Source organism: Lepisma saccharinum, chromosome 26 (genome assembly GCF_977018435.1).
Source record: "Lepisma saccharinum chromosome 26, izLepSacc3.1, whole genome shotgun sequence".
Taxonomy (NCBI): Eukaryota; Metazoa; Arthropoda; class Insecta; order Zygentoma; family Lepismatidae; genus Lepisma; species Lepisma saccharinum.
In genome coordinates, this window is record NC_139254.1 from 8,389,987 (window position 1) to 8,407,950 (window position 17,964).

Genomic DNA, 17,964 nt, shown 5'->3' on the forward strand with positions numbered 1-17,964 from the left:
TGTTCGAATTTGGAAGAAAGAGTATTGAAAGTTCTCCTCACACATTAGCAACTGATAGGCAGTATAATTTTCTTTAAATTCCGCGGCGCCCTTTGCTAAGTTATCACCTTTCGCCATGTTGTTTACATCGATTACCTCATCTACGTGTATAAAATAGTCTACGTGTAGAATGTAGACTATCGTTGTTAACGCGTAGACGCACATCACTGGTTGTGACCGAATTTCTTACGAAAATACGGGATTGTAGATGCTTATTGATATTTCTCTACACTCTGGCATATTTTGGAATCCAAATTAACCACTCACTTTCTCTCCACCTAGACTTACTGCAACTCCTTTACAAAATAAACGGAACTGGTTTTTTTTACATTATTTCGCCATTTCCAACACGCAAGCCTTTAATACAGTAAAACCTCGTTAATCCGAACCCCGATAAGCCAGACTTCGCTTAATCCGGACAGGTAAAAGGCGCAAAAGAAAAAAAATGCAGAATGCAAGCTCGCATACGTCGTACGTACTGCATTGTATGTACTGTATTGCTTTGTAAACATTTTTACTGTACTGTACAGTGTATTTAGGCCTATGCCCTTTAAATACACCATAATAAACGTGTTTTGTTGCTATTAACGGAGTTTTAATGCACTTTCTAGTGTTCTCTTAGGTTATTTCAGTTAATCCGGACTTTCTTTAAACCGGTCAACTTATACCCCCCATTAGTCCGGATCAACGAGGTTTTACTGTAGTTTATTTTATGAATCAACATCGACGTAATGTGAAACAAAGATGCTTTCACTACACTCGAAAAGGCTCATGGTATATGAAGAATATACAAAAGCAACTTAATTTTTTACAATAAACGAGCTTATTCAACGAAACTTACCTTGAATTTAGCTAGTTTTTGATGCACCCACCATGAAATTTTCATTTTCATTGATGATGTCATCCACAGATATGCTGTAGAAAGCCTAGACACCTAGTTAGTATGCTGTAAATGTAAATTATTGCATGCTTAATATTATTTTCTTGATTCGAATAATATTCTTAAAATGATAGTTAATTATACCTAATTACAGTTAATTTAATTGCGTATCAGAAGTAGATTTGCAAAACAGCCGGCATTTTTGAATGGACAGTTGTTCCGTGCCCAGGTTTAGCGGTCATTTAACCAAATTATTTATGATATACTGGAAAGCTAGAATACAAATATATTTGACTGAACACAAAATTGAATGTAAAAAGATTCAATACTAGATTTTCAAAAGCTATAGCTGTATTTTCTTTTTTTGTTTTATGTATGTGTTCGTATAACAAATTCAAACATTGAAAATCATATCATACTATTAAGTTCCATTAAATGCACATACAAAAGTACTCTAGTTATGTAAATATATTTATACTACATGGATGTATTTAATAAACCTACCGAAATATGAAGACAACACTCGGTAAGAAGCCAGCTTTCTTGAAAACACTGTTTATGTGTAGCTACAAATTTCATATTGTAAATTGTATTTTATGTTTAGAAATGAGTGTCTATTTTACAGTAAGGAGACAAACGAAAAACCATGGTTACAGAAAAAAATACTGCCAACTCCTGTATTTTCATTGATTTGAGACACTTTTGTGGAAAAAAGCAGAAAAAAGCACAACCAAAAAAGCCGCAAAAAAAAAAAAACTCCGGTTCTTTTTCGACCACTTCCAACTCTAATTAGAAGTGAGGGTCCCGCACGTGGCCCTGTGGTCTAGCTTTGGGATCCACGGGACGCGGGTTCGAGTCTCCTGTTCTCGCGAGACGTCCGGTCATCGGGAGATGCGGCGATGTCAAAGGAAAATAATAAAAATATTGAATTTTAAATATTTTACATAAGAAGTGAAAAAAAAAAAGTCAGAATATTCGCATATTTTGCGCGAAATTAGTCACACGAAACAGCTAGAAATACGCAAGAGATTCGCTAAAGTTTAGCGCATCGAAAAGAGAGACCCTCCGCGCCCAACCGTCCCGCTAAGTTTCCTGTTGAGCAGTGTTGCCACAATATGAGGGCACAATTTCCCTTTCCAAGGGGCAAAATTTCCCTTTTTGGACCATTTTTTCCCTTCACCTAAGCAAATTATATAATAATAATAATTTGTAGTAGTAGTAGCAGCAACATTATTAGTGGTGGTGGTGGTGAAAGCAGTAGTAGTACGTACTTAAGTATTCCGTTATATTCGTTATTCTTTTGAATAAAAATATATTTATTTAAAAAAAAAATCTAAGTTCAGTTTCATCACTTCCTGACCAGATTCCCAGGTTTGAATCCTGGTCAGGAATCCATTTATTCGTTAATCCTCATCGTTACTATTTATCCAAAGATGCATAAAAGCAGCGTACAATAAACTTAAAGCAGCAGAAAGAAGTAGGAATAGCAAAATAAATAAATAACATAACATGTGGATATGAAATTCGAAATTAACATAAACTGTAATACTGTAGGCGGATGACCTTAAAATTTCCCTGCAGTTGTGGTATTTTTATCGAAATTCCTTTTTCCCTTTTGTCTAAAATTTCGGTCCGAATTTCCCTGCAAAAAATGAAATTTCAAATTTCCCTTCATGTGGCAACACTGCTGTTGAGTGCAGTGGTGTCAGGCGTCCCAGGTCATGTCAGGAATTGTGCGAATCCAAGGTCCTTTGACCGCTTGTTTCCCGCTCTTGAAGAGCTGGTCATAAGTAGGGAGCGGAAGTTGATGACCTAAAAAATATAGGTATATGACCTATAGAATGTCCTAAAAAATGGGGAAAAAATGACGTAAAAAATGCAAAAAAAATGACCATTAAATTTGTTAGTTTCAGGTTAAAAATTGAAATGAAAAGGAAATTAAACAAAATTCAATCTTGCTTTAGAAAAACACACCAAATGATACCACGTACACATTCAATTAAAATATGCAACGAGGATTTCCAATTGAAACAACCGAACAATTTTAAAATAATTTTATGAAATAGTCGAATAATAGTAAAGTGTATTAATTTCCCGCATCTCTGCCTGGTGATGTAGTGTGGGGTGTTTCTGTGGCACTGTAAAGAAAAAGAAATCCTGCGAGATGCCTATGTTCACCTTGGTGAAAAGACTCAAGAATATTACCAAAATGAAAGAAGTGACAAAATATGACGAAACAATACACCGAATATAGCGAAAAATGACGGGAAAATGCCAAAAATCGGGGAAAATGACCTAAAACCTGAAAATTACCTTTTTTGGGTTCTAGACGAAGTATAATATTGTGTATATTTAATGGGCATCGTGTCTGAGATGTCAGAAAATAGATGACATTTCATCAACTTCCGCTCCCTAGTCATAAGAGACCTCTTTTCAGCCCCTATCTTTACAACCACGGCAGGGTTTCTGTGACGTCATCAGGATGAAACTTCGAGAGTGTGCTATTCCCAGCACTGTAAAACATGAAACGCCTCTTGTTTTTAACGTGAATCACTTAATGAAGAGCATCGGAACACAACTTACACAGAATACATGAAAGTAATGGTGTATAGAAAAAAATTACCCTATAAGTAAGCAAAAGCATAAATTTGCCCACGGTTAGTGCTGGAAAGAACTGGAAAAAGAGCAGTCCTGGATCCACTGTATTTCCTTCTCGGGAATAAACGTTCTTGCTTTACAAAACAAGAAGTACTTCCTGTTGTTTTGAGTAATTCGGATTTTAAATCACGTTCGTAATATTATAGTAAAAAAAAGTTAGCAACTTGAAATTTTGTATTTTCGATAGGATATTATTTCCCAATTTTCATAACTTCTCATCGGACGGAAATGTATGGTAAACAAACTCAGAATTTGTAGTTTTCTTGAGATAGTGTGAACATGCGTTTACAGCAACGTGAGATTTTATTATCACTCGGATATAAATCGCATAATATATCGCATGACCTTGGCATTTACCGTGGAGAAATATTGCCCCACCCCCTTCCCCTGATTGGAAGATTTACCATGGTGTTTGGCAAATCTTGCGATGACTACGTAAAAATGTCCCGCTTCGCCACTTCTCTTGAGATTTCGGCCTGTGTACGGGACCGGTGGCCACTCACCATCGTGGTGAAATTGTGGAGCCACGAATGATTATCGTGCTGACCACACGCCATTCCGTAACTGGTTTGATGATCTCCAACCTCGGCAGGTGGGAGTGAAGCCGGTTGTCGATAGGCACGGGCTGTTGCACCACCTGTTATTATCAGAAATAAGGGGGAATTTACATGCATACCCAGTGCTCGAAAAAACCTTCTTCAGAGCTAGGCGCCAGCTCTGAAAATCAGGCGCCAGGAAACCACCTACTAGCAATTGTGCATACTATAGTGGAACCACAAGCAAAAAAAGTCTGCGCAGACCCGCGACTCCTGTGCACCGCACTCCCACGTGGAGGGGAGGAGCAGAGAGTGGACCGTGCTTCCTTATGGCCCGAGTTGAACGGAAGAAAGGGAAGTTGCGCGGAGACTTTTCGCCGAAAATTCTTGTACTTCTGGTTTATACAAGAAGCTGAGCTGCCCCCCGTTGCGGAGTGGTAAGCACATCGTGCTACAACGCCAGGGGTCCCGGGTTCGAATCCCGGCCTGAGTATGGATGTTTGTGAGTGTTCTTTCATAACTTTCATCATATCATCATGCATCACCATCTTCGCAAATTAGACAAAAGTGACACAGAAAGCTAAGTAAAATGAAGTAAGTTAATCAATCTATAAAAAGCTGACCATCATCGTATTCAAAACATCGCTAAATCATGTGAGAAAGTGGAAAATGAGGGGTTTAGGAACAAAGAGTAAGAAATTGTTACCGATTCTATGGAATATTCACAACGTTGATAAAAAAATCACTTGCTAACTTATGCTGTACTGCAATTTGAATTTAGAATCTTCAAAATTTCGTACATGCAAACTTATAAAACGGCAATATTACAGAAAAACTTCACACTTTTAGTCGCCATGGAGACCTGGCGACCGGGATTTTTCGATCCCTGTGTATATCCAAGTTTTGTTTAACTAGTATTGTAATTTGATGACTATGCCCCCCCCCCCCCCCCCGCCGAAGAAAAGGGGCTGGATTCAACACTACTCTCGTCTCTGTCTAGTCTCGTTTCAGTCTCGTCTCGGTGCAGCGGCGTGAGCCTCAAGAAATCTTAACATCGACACAAGATCACCTCCGAGCTTGTTAATTTGATGGATAGCCATCCCCCCACCTCCGACTCTTCCCCTCCGCCCCTGCTCCTTGGAACATCGGATGAATTAATTACCCCCAGAGAACTTCTTGCGGAGTGCTCTCAGTTGTTTCAGGTTCCGTAAATTGCCACCTTGTTACGAGGGCGCTGATGCTGTCATCTCGCGGTCCATTAACTCTGTGTCAATATTTGACTCCGAGAGAACCTCATCCAGCTTCTCTCGCATGGACCGCATGCAGTGGCCAATCAGGAAGAGCCTCCTCTGTCCGCTGTAGCCAATCAGGAGCTTTTCTTACGTTCTCGCAGGCGGCTCCGTTGGGGATGCTACACGCGGGATCGGACTGGCAGGTTACCTTCGAGGGGCGTGGTTAAACTCTTGCGTAAACATTGGGCAGTGGTGCCAGTTCGTTGCAGAGAAAAATACTAGGTTGGTAAACGTTCGGCAGTAGCCTTATCCTGTATTTGATTTACGTAGATTTCGAATTTGAGATTTTATTCATCGCACACACTATCTCGCTTTTTCTATCTTTCTTGGTCAGGACAGGGGTGAACTGGTGAAATTCTCAGATAAACTAACAATGTCTTGTTAAAAATTGTAGGGAATACTTTCTGATATTTTTTTGTCTATTATATTTGACATGGATTGATTAGACTGTGTAACAATTTTCATTGTGCTAGAACGTGAGATTCCGTATGAAACACTCACCCGAAGTGGAGTGTCTTTCTCATCACAACTTTCTTTTAAGGTTTTTCTACTTTCTGAGCAGGTAAGAATGGTAACACAGTTATTTTCTGTTAGGACTGTCCTTATCCTCTCCAAAAATTTCTAAATCATCACAATGACCCATATAGTTTTTGAGATATGAAACATTTTGCTTTGTATGGTGCGTTCGTTTTCTCTACACAATTTCTGACCGGGTCCCCGTGGCGGAGTGGTTTAGACATCGCCCCGGGTTCGAATCCTGACCTGGGCATGGATGTTTGCGAGTGTCCATTCATCAATTTCATCATATCATCACTCATCCCCATCTTCGCAATCTTGTTGCACAAGCCAAACATTGGATGTTTGTCACATTGGACCATGTATCTACCTGCTAAAAAAAAATCGAAGCGAATTCATGACTACGTACAAACATCTTATCTTTCAACTGGGTGTATTCCCGGGTTCGAATCTCGCCTGAGCATGCACTCAGAGAACTAAATGCATCATATGGATTGATGCACCAGAATGCATAGATTGATGCACTAAAGTGTGTTTTATGACTTCTTCAAAGAATAAGATTCACATTTGATGCATTTGGGTGCATTTTTGTATGTCGTGAAAGAAACACCACAGTGCATCATTTGATTCAAGTGAGGATTTTTTCAGTCGAGATGCACTTCAATGCATCAGTTGATGCGTTTTGATGCACCTTCCTGCATCTTTTTCGATGATGCACTTAAACGTAAGACCACTTTATGTAAACTGGTCTTGCAAGAGGTTGTTTTCACTAACGAACTCTAGGGTTAAATATAAGAAGTAGAGATGACGTCAGGCGTGATCTGATTGGTGCTGCACAAGACGAGCTCGAGTGTTCAAGAGCGACCAGGAAGGCTGAAACACTCGAGTTCTGGGTAGCACGCCGATCAGATACACTGCACGTGCACTAGCGTTATTCATGTAAGGTAGAGTTCGTTAGTTCTAATTGGTATTTGGTATGTGTCTTTAATTTAACTTATATGAGTAATGGAACGATAGAATGGTTCCACAATATTTTTGTTAACATTATAGTTTTCAATTTGTTTTCAATACCGTGCAATAAAACTCATGTTAATATATAACTTTATCTGGTTTCTTTGAAACATGCTGGTTTTAATTGTAACATCTGTATTTTTCAATGAACATTCTCGAGACGCATAGGACTCTCTATAGCATGCTCCACTGCGCGGTCACATCAGCCTCGTTTCCTCACGGGAGTTTGCTTTTCTCGAAGGAACCGAGGGTGGTGATAAGAGAGAGCATGGTTGATCGTGTGTTTTCAGAGGCATGTTCATTTGACCTTGCATACCAGCTGTCGGTTTGCTCTGCTCGTTAAATTGAAAAATGCCAGTATTCAATCTGTTCATCGTAAAAGAAAAGGAAAATTTAATTGGATACGGAACAGAAGGGGGGAGATCTGAAAATTAGAATTTAGTATTTAGTATTAACGTATGTTTCTAATTACAGATACACTATTTGCAATATAAAGAAAATGGATGGTGTGAATTCTTTATTAACCTTAGATCAGGTGGAGACTCGGATCTCACGCAATATCGTGAGCCTTTTTCTTCAACTCGTAACAGAGACCAGCGATCTGAAGGTAATGAGAATAATCCTATTAATGTACTCGACCAAAGAAATGTAGAGGTACAACCTAGTTATAGGGTTCCTATCAGGACTTCCTGGGTAAATAGACGCCCTCGTCACAATTTAATACAGTTCTCTGATTCGGACGAAGAAGTTAGGCTTAATATTAATGAAAGAAGTAACAATAGTGTTATTTTTTCTGATGGTGTGTTAAGCAAGTTAACTAGTCATATTGCACAGAATACGTTAGTTCAAGCTATTGCTGATGTTCCGCCCGTGGTATCCGAATCTTCGGATAATATATTTCAATTTTTGCTAGCAATAGAGAAAATTGTAGAAAAGTGTTTGTTTCCCTTGAGAGAAATCATGTTGTCAGTGTTAAATAAAGTGGGACAAAGATTGTATAGTTTATGGTTGACGTGTATATCGAAGAACAGCATGTGGCGAGAAGTTGTAAGGAAAGTGCTGGATACTCATGTGACGTCTTTGGGACGTGAGAAGCTCATTACGAACTATGTATTACGCAGGCAGGATAATTGGGAAGACCCAGTAGAATTTTTAGAAACTAGATTAAGGAGAGCCCGAGTTTTGCAAGTTGCGTGGACAGATGCGGAATTTTGTGCCTTGTTGGTCGAAAGACTGTTGCCTAGATATTCCGAAAAATTTCTTATAATGAGTGAAGTTCCCGACTCTCTTGAAACATTCAAATCGAGTCTAAAAAGAATGCAAAAACATCATGTTATTGCAAGTGAATTTTATGCCGAAAAAAGACAGGAAAAACTTGTTTCCTTCCCCTTGCCTAAAGACAAAGTTCCTATGCAATGCCGATTTTGTACAAACTTTAATCATAAAGAATCAAATTGTCCCCTTAAAAGACAGGCCTATATAATGAAGAGAGATCTTTCGAAAACTATAAATAAACAGGGGCTGCAAGCAGTTTTCATTGACTGTTCGGTGGAAAAGGTACCAGTGTTGGCTTGTATTGATACAGTTTGCTCTGAGAACATTATTAAAGACAGTATTTGGCAATTAATTAAAGATAAAAGAAATTTTCACGAGCATGACGTAGATATCAAAGTTACCGTGGGTAATTCGTCCAGTTTACATCTTAATAAGAGAGTGACAGTTGGAGTTCAAATTAATGAAATGTCGTGGCCAGTTGATATGTACATTGCTAAAAACTTACCTGTAGACTTAGTTCTTGGCCTAAAATTTCAAATTCGAACTGGAATGAATATAAAGTTAAGTGATGGTGTAGTGCAGTTAAAAAGCAGCAATAAGATTGTGCCTATTAAGTGGAATGGTGATAGTTTACTTAAAGGATGTACAATATTTCAGGAAAGTGTTTCTACTCCTCAATATTCAAATGGGCAGACGATTCGTCAAGCAAGTGGATACGACGACCGCCGGGAACAAGTTGGAGTCCGGAAAAGAAGCAGACCAGGAACCCGAGAACACTTTGGCAGGCCTAGAAGACATCAAGGGACACATCTGGGAATGCAGACTGCAAATATAGGCTATTATGAGCAAGAACTAGGTAAGCTGAAAAAGGAATTTTCTGACGTACTTACTGATAATGATATAGGATGTATAAGGGATTATGAATATCATATAAAGTTAAAAGATACAACTCCCGTTAGAATAAATCCATATCCAGTAACTCGTGAGAAAAGATTAGAAATTGAATCAATTGTTCAAGATTTATTAGAAAAGGGAATTATAGAAGAGTGCCAAAGTAACTATTGTTCACCTTGCTTCATAGTGAAAGGTAAAAACAATAAAAGTAGGCTTGTTTGTAACTACTCTGAAGTCAATAAACATATACTATTTGATGCCTTTCCTAACACGGTGTTGGAGGAAAGTTTGATGTCAATTAGCCAAGGAAATGTTTATAGTGTGCTAGACATAAAAAAGGCTTTTCATCACATTAAATTAACTGAGGATTCGAAAGCACTGACTGCCTTCGGGACCTCCTCGGGATTTTACCAGTACACTAGGATCCCATTTGGTCTTAAAATTGGCCCTAGTAGCTTAGCCCGAATTATGTATAAAATTTTGGGTGACTTGAAAGGTAAAATTTTGGAATTCTATGCAGATGATGTAATTGTGTTTAGCCCAGATAAAGACACACATTTGAGACACCTTCGAATTGTATTCGACAGATTTAAGCAATGGGGGGTCACCATCTCCCCTACTAAAAGTCAGTTCATGAAATTAGAAATTCAATATTTGGGATTCATTATTAAATCAGGAAAACTATGCATGGATCCAGATAGAATAACCGCTATACATAAACTTCCACCTCCTAAAAATATGAGAGGTTTAAATAGACTTTGTGGGTTTCTCTCTTACTTCAGCCGATTTATTCCAAATTTTCATGAAATAATGGCACCTTTGTATGATTTAAAGGTTAAAGGAGTTAAATTTCAGTGGGGACAGTCTCAACAGTCTGCCTTCGATAAACTAAAGCAATGTTTTGAAGATTTTGTAGTTCTGAAACTACCTGACCTCAATAAACCCTTCACAGTACAAGTGGATGGAAGCCTAAAAGGGTTTGGATGCACGTTGTTGCAGGAAAATGAACAAGGTCAACTAAAACCTGTTTATTTTCATTCCAAACGGTTGAAAGAGAAACATAAATCAAAAACTATATATGAAATAGAATTAATGGGTTTAATGTTAGCTATCGAGAAATTTGGTTTCTATTTAAAATTAAGACCATTTACGGTTCAGATGGATTCCCTCAGTGTTACATGGATGATAAGGAGAGCTAAGAAATATCCATTGTATGCTCGCTATTTACAAAAGCTTTCCGAATATCAGTTTGAAATCTCTCACATTTCCACCACGGCTAATGTTATAGCTGATTTTCTCTCACGCATTTACAACAGTCAAGAATTTGATACAGAAAGTTTAGAACTTGAAGAATTGCAACATGTAAATTTGGGAATGTATTTTCATCCATTATTCTCTTTATCATTTGATTTGGAACAGAAAAAGGATAAAGTATTGTCCCGAATCATAGATAAAATAAATAACAAAGAATTGGTTCCAGATTATAAGTTAGTTAATAATATTTTGTACAAGAAAACTCGGGCAATAAATCAAACGTTTAAAATGTGTGTGCCAGAACATTTACAAAATTCGATAATCGATTATTTTCACTCGAATGTAATTGGTGGATCCCATTGTTATTGGGTAAAAACACTCCAGAAAATACAGTCTAGATTTACGTGGGAAGGTATGAAAAATCACATTCAACGATTTGTAAGTAGTTGTGATGTTTGCCAAAAGGCAAAGAAAAGAAATGTACCTGCGTCTAATGCTTTGATGTCAGAAATCATAAAATTACCCTTGCAACGTATCTTTATTGACGTAATAGGTCCGTTACCAATGTCTGGTGGAAATAAGTTTATATTAATAATGGTAGACGCCGCTACTAGGTTTTGTGTATGTCACGCAATGGCTAAGATTAGTTCTAAAATGTGTGTTAAATTACTACATAAAACATTTATGTTACTAGGAGTACCTTATGAATGTGTAACTGATAATGCAGCTTATTTTAAAAGTCAATATTTCACCTCATATTTATACTCCATGGGAATTCGTCATATTACAATTTCGCCATACCATGCGGCGGCAAACTTGAGTGAAAGATACATATCTACTATTAAAAGTTCCATGCGAACTTATATACACAACAGACAAGACAAATGGTCAAGTGTTTTACTTTACAAGAAATTGTCTTTAGTATCAATTCAATATATCATGAAACCTTAAAGATGTCTCCGGCAGAATTATTTTTGGGTAGGAAGTTGTACTCTTCTCTGGAAGTTAAGTGGCAATTTATCTTGTCGGATGAACATCTTGAAAAACAAGATTTAATAAATAAATGGGAACTTGCCATTGAAAATATGGTTAAAATGTGGCATAAGCGAGACAAAATGTATAAAAAAAAATTTTCAGACATAAGATTTTCGGTAGGAGACTTAGTTTTAGTAGAGACGCATGAAATCTCTAGTCTAGCACAAAATATAACAAAATCATTGAGTATGAAATATGCTGGACCTTATAAGATAATGAAATTTCTAGGGGGTAATAGTGTTTTGTTAGAAAAGGTAAATGACTCCCGAAACGTTCGTAGAGCTCATGTTAGTCAATTGAAAAGGTATCTGTCTCGCCTTCACGATTAAAACTCCTCAGGTTTTTTTTCTTTATCGACGTGCTACCCAAAACACGTGTCAGAACTCCTTGTCTTGCGTCTTATCTGTGTAACCATCTGTTACTTGTAGAGGTCTGCTGTATAGGCATGTCTTTATTTCAAGTTGTACCTGTCTAACTGACTCAAGGTCAGACTTTGAAATCCTTTCCGGAAATGTGTGACTAAACGAAGGTTAAAGATTACGTAATCTAAAAATCCAAAAACACTGTTGCAAATCCATTAATGATGTGTCGACTCATACATTTGTAAATAATTTGTATACTAATTATTTTTATATGTGAAAAGTAATCAAAATAATATACATATGCTTGATTTATAAATGTTATACAGGGTGTTCATACAAGTTACGAAGATACTGTTCTCGATTTTGTATATTTCAGATGGAGTCTGTACGCCTAGCTTTATGTCGCGACACACAACATCAGATTTATTGGAATAACGGCGCTGGCTACCCAGAACATACTTAAATTAGAATGGTATCATAACTAAGGTGTAATTTTTGTAAATTACCCCCGAGTGGGGGAGGTTAAGACCACTTTATGTAAACTGGTCTTGCAAGAGGTTGTTTTCACTAACGAACTCTAGGGTTAAATATAAGAAGTAGAGATGACGTCAGGCGTGATCTGATTGGTGCTGCACAAGACGAGCTCGAGTGTTCAAGAGCGACCAGGAAGGCTGAAACACTCGAGTTCTGGGTAGCACGCCGATCAGATACACTGCACGTGCACTAGCGTTATTCATGTAAGGTAGAGTTCGTTAGTTCTAATTGGTATTTGGTATGTGTCTTTAATTTAACTTATATGAGTAATGGAACGATAGAATGGTTCCACAATATTTTTGTTAACATTATAGTTTTCAATTTGTTTTCAATACCGTGCAATAAAACTCATGTTAATATATAACTTTATCTGGTTTCTTTGAAACATGCTGGTTTTAATTGTAACATCTGTATTTTTCAATGAACATTCTCGAGACGCATAGGACTCTCTATAGCATGCTCCACTGCGCGGTCACATCAGCCTCGTTTCCTCACGGGAGTTTGCTTTTCTCGAAGGAACCGAGGGTGGTGATAAACGTTTGGTCTGAGCTATAGAGTTGTTGTAGTTCAGACGAAACGTTTAAATGCATAATCAAAAAAGATGCAGCAAGGTGCATGAAAACGCATCAAGGTGCATCAACTTATGCATTGAAGTGCATCTCGACTGAAAAAAATCCTCACTTGAATCAAATGCACTTTGGTGTTTTCTTCACGACATACAAAAATGCACCCAAATGCATCAATGTGAATTCTTTGAAGAAGTCGTACAAGACACACTTTAGTGCATCAATCGATGCATTCTGGTGCATCAATCCATATGATGCATTTAGTTTTCTGTATGCGTGTTCTTTGGGAGTGCTCCTTCTTCACTTTCAATAACATATTACCTACATCCGCATATTCAAGGTTTCCTATCACACTGCGCAGGTAGATATGGTAGAAAATACGAGTATAAGCAAAGGGATAGATGAAAATAAAGTTACAATTCTAGTCTTGTTGGATTATTCAAGAGCTTTCGACTCAATTAATCATTAATTGCTATTGGCCAAACGGTATCACTATGGAATTACTGGGAACGCGGTAAATTGGTTTCGTTCATATCTCGGCAACAGGAAACAAGGTGTCAAATATCGGGGACCGGAAGTTGCATACTCTAAATGGTTAGCTGTTCAACAAGGTTTCCCTGAAGGAAGTATATTAGGTCCACTAGTACTACGTGCTGTGCAATATTGCTTCCGCCACCAGTATGCTGACGACTCAAATCTTTATTCAGTGTAATAAAAAAGGCTACGATAATGCGATGACCAAAGTCCAATTTGATCTTGACTCACGTCAAGTAAATCCAACAAAATCTTGCTTCATGACCATACGAACACACAGAACCCAAAATGTGTCAATCAATTGACACATATTTTGATTTCAATAACACGTTAATGTGCATAAACTGCAAATGATGCACCTTTTAATGTGTCAAAATACACATAGGAATGTATTAAATTGTATTTTAATGAGATGAAGTCCCGTGTGATAGTAAAATGCATCAATTTGGAAGATCAGACTTGGATCATTTCAAAGATAACAAACTTTCACTTTTAATGCATCAATTGACACAGCATAATGTGTAAATCATTTAATTTTTATCTCTGTTCTCACTCTCTCTGTCTACGAATCTACTTCAGCATAAACGATTAACCGTCGTATTGAAATACTTCCTTGATGTGTTTCAAAATGCCTGATACAGGCTACAGTTCGAATTTTCGCCACGAGATGGAAATGTGGCGCTAAAATCTGGTGCACAGTGAACAACATCCTATGCTTTGAGCGACCAATGATCACACTGTCTTATGCTTCCAAAGGGTTATTCATATTGACAGGGTCCATAGTGAACACTGCTGTACCTACAAAACGTAAATGAATGGTTTTTGATACTTCAGCGCCACATTTCAACCTGGTGGTGAAAATTAGAACAATTTATCGGTTTCCCCACGGACCTCATAGCCTCTGTACCTATGTACTCCACAGTATACATACTAATCAATTCAATCTATCATGTTATCATTATGTTTGTTTTTTTCTCTTTCCTTGTTTTTATTGATTCATCGTATCTGTGACAAGGGTTCGTTGTAAGAACGACCCATGAAGCCAAAACACGTCTGATTCTATTCTATTATTTTAAAAAAATGACTGTAGAAACGTTGGTCTAACCAAACTTTCAGATCGAAGCGATATGAACCTTTTATAATACATGCAACATTTCGAACCGAAGCGATACGAGAAGCTGCCCTTGTCCCTTGTCGCTTGCGTGTCGTTTTCTCAATACCTTGCATCATGTCGCCTGTCGCTCTGGTTTGACAGTTCCCTAAGACAGTCAATTTCCACAGCTATCCAATTGACATAAAAATGCCCATAACAGCTTTTAAAGCATGACATAATTCAAATCAATGTAATTTCAGTTAATAATATATATACAGTATATACACACACACGAAACTGAAATTTATGTTAATTAGCTACCTTTATGTTTGATGAATTTTCAAAATTTACATAAGAAAGGTTGATTGTCGTTCTTGTCTAACAAACAAGCTGTTCAGTTTCAACGGTCTAATATTGTAAACGTCTACCTTCCATCATCATATAAAAGTGTAAAAGTTGCGTGTAAGGATATAAAGGATTTATTTTCTATTGATGGCCATCTATGCGCAAGTAAATTCAATTTCAGTCGGGCTGTGTTATTTTGCCTGGGCCCCCTCTGGCTCACCCTTATACCCACAAAAATAGCATGCATGAGAAATGTTCAAAGTTAGTTGTAGTAAAGCAAGAATCACAGGCACACACACAGAGAGAGAAATACAGAGAAAGGGAGAAAGAAAAGAAAGAGAGGGTAAGAGAGAGAGAGAGACATGGAATAAAGAGAGAGCTTTGAGACAGAGAGACAGAAATTAAGAGAGAAATGGAGAAAGAGAACGATATAAAGGGGGAGAGAAAGATAGATATAAAAATCAATAGAGGCAGACGTAAAGAAGAAAAGATAAAGAGCAAATAAGGAGAGAAGAAAGAGAAAAATATAGTAAATAAAGAGGAATAAATAAAAGTTAAAATATAGTAAATAAAGAGAGAGAAATAAAGAGAAAATAGAGTAAATAAAGAGAGAAGAAATAAACAGAAAACATATAAAGATAGAAAAATAGAGTAAATAAAGAGAATAAAGGGGAAAATATAGTAAATAAAGAGAGAAGAAATAAGGAGAAAATAGAGTAAATAAAGAGAGAGAAGAAATAAAGATAGAAAAATAGAGTAAGTAAAGAGAGAAAATAGAGTAAATAAAGAGAGAAGAAATAAAGAGAAAAATGGAATAAATAAAGAGATAAAGAATAAAGAGAAAAATAGAGTAAAGAAAAGAGAGAAGAAATAGAGAAAAATATAGTAAATAAAGAGATAAAGAGTAAAGAGAAAAATAGCGTAAATAAAGAGGGAAGAAATAAAGATAGAAAAATAGAGTAAATAAAGAGAAGAAATAAAGAGAAAAATAGAGTAAATAAAGATAGAAGAAATAAAGTAAATAAAGAGAGAGAAATAGAGTAAATAAAGAGAGAAAAATAGAGTAAATAAAGAGAGAAGAAATAAAGATAGAAAAAAAGAGTAAATAAAGATAGAAAAATAAAGTAAAGAAAGATAGAGAAGAAATATAGAGAAAGAAAAAGAGTAATGAAAGAGAGAAGAAATAAATATAAAAATAGAGTAAATAAAGAGAGAAGAAATAAAGATAGAAAAAAGAGTAAATAAAGAGAAAAATAAAAAGTAAAGAAAGAGAGAGAAGAAATAAAGAGACAAAAATAGAGTAAAGATAGATAGAGAAGAAATAAAGAGAAAATAGACTAAATAAAGAGAGAAAAATAAAAAGTAAAGAAAGAGAGAGAAGAAATAAAAAGAGAATTAAAAAGAGAAAAGATAAGATGAAAATAAAGAAAGATGAAATAAAGAGAAAGAAATGCACAGAGAAAGAGACAGAAAAAGTGAGAGATATAATGCTAGAAGATAGAGATCAGTAGAAAGAAAAAATAGGAACGCAAAGAGAAATAGAGAGAAAAATAGGAGAAGCAGAGATCAGATAATGAAAAGAGACAAACGGAGAATGAAAACTGGAAGTGTAGAAAAGGAGATAAAAAGAACGGAAAAAGGAGAAAGAGGAAGGAAAGAAATAGGAGAAGAAAAGAAGTGCAAGAGAAGAAGCAGAACCCAGACGAACGAAGTTATTTCTATGCGCAACTTGACAGAATTATCTCCTTAGAAATTGCAAATATTTAATCATGGTTATTTTAACTGAAATTTCGTTCTCCGGTTGGTTCGCTTTCTCGTGTGCGAGTAGTCCCGGGTTCGATTCCTGGTGTGGAGTCAATTGGGTCAATAGAGAACCGTTGTGTTTTTGAGCACTTGAAGTAAGGGAAACTGAGGCAGATTAGCTGACTTCGCGTCATCCAATGAAATACATTTAAAACTATTAAGCCTTGTTTCCATGTTTAATAAAACACTAAAAATGCTGAGCGAGGCAGAATTTATTGTAAAGTAACACACTATAAACGTGAAATAAAATAGAAACAACGCAAAAGCATAAAAATAGAATAGTGTATTACGTTCGTAGTGTATTGTTTTACAATAAATTATATTTACACCAGACTTGACATTGACAATAGAAGAAGTGAAATAAAATAGTACATACACCGCAAAAGCACAAAAATAGAAACAACGCAAAAGTAAAAAAATAGAAACGACGCAAAAGTAAAAATAGAAACTTAAAAGTAGAAAAAATAGAAACGTAAGAGTAGAAAAATAGAAACGTAAAAGTAAAAAATAGAAACCTAAAAGTAAAAATAGAAACGAAAAATAAAAAATAGGAACATAAAATAAAAAATAGAAACGTAAAAGTAAAAAAAATAGAAACAACGCAACAGCACAAAAATACTAAAAACAACGCAAAAGTAAGAAAATAGAAACAACGCAAAAGTAAGAAATTGAAACAACGCAAAAGCAAAATAGAAACAACGCAAAAGCAAAATAGAAACAATGCAAAAGCAAAATAGAAACAATGCAAAACAAAAAAATAGAAACAATGCAAAGCAAAAATAGAAACAACGGAAAAACTAAAAATAGAAACGGAAAAGCAAAAATTAGAAACCGCAAAAGTAAGAAAAATAGAAAACGCAAAAGTAAGAAAAATATAAACAACGCAAAAGTAAGAAAAATATAAACAACGCAAAAGCAAAAAAATATAAAGAACGGAATAGAAATAATACAAAAATAGAAAATAGACGTAGTCTTCTAAAATTCAAAGTTAAATGGGGAAGTGAAACGGAGAATGCAAAAAAAATGAAAATTGCACAAAAACTGCATTTCATTATAACTTTATATCAACCAAGAAACCAACCGTTTATGCATGTGAAGTGTATAAAATAAATCCTATTAAGTTTACTTTCCTCTGCGCAATTCGGCGCCAGAACTGGAGGCAAAAGCACGTGGTTGGCAACACTAGCGGACCATCCGAAGAAGTTGAAACTTTGCCCGTCCTCCCACCCGCCCGTCACACGGAGACAGAGGTTGCAAGTTGCTCGTTGAGGGTACAGCGTGGAGACACATTGTCGACAGAAGGGTAAGGGACACGCCGTATAGCAAGTGGTGGTGGG

General features: G+C 36.3%; 1 protein-coding gene across 1 annotated transcript in view; it reads left to right on the forward strand.

Moving 5' to 3' along the window:
* Positions 1-15,065: 15,065 nt before the first annotated feature.
* The window catches only part of LOC145979366 (doublesex- and mab-3-related transcription factor A2-like), a 43,835-nt gene continuing 40,936 nt past the window's right edge, over positions 15,066-17,964 (forward strand). Inside the window, exon 1 of the mRNA XM_083112231.1 lies at positions 15,066-15,167. Within this exon, the coding sequence (XP_082968357.1) occupies positions 15,066-15,167 (102 nt within the window). The remainder of the gene's footprint in view (positions 15,168-17,964) is intronic.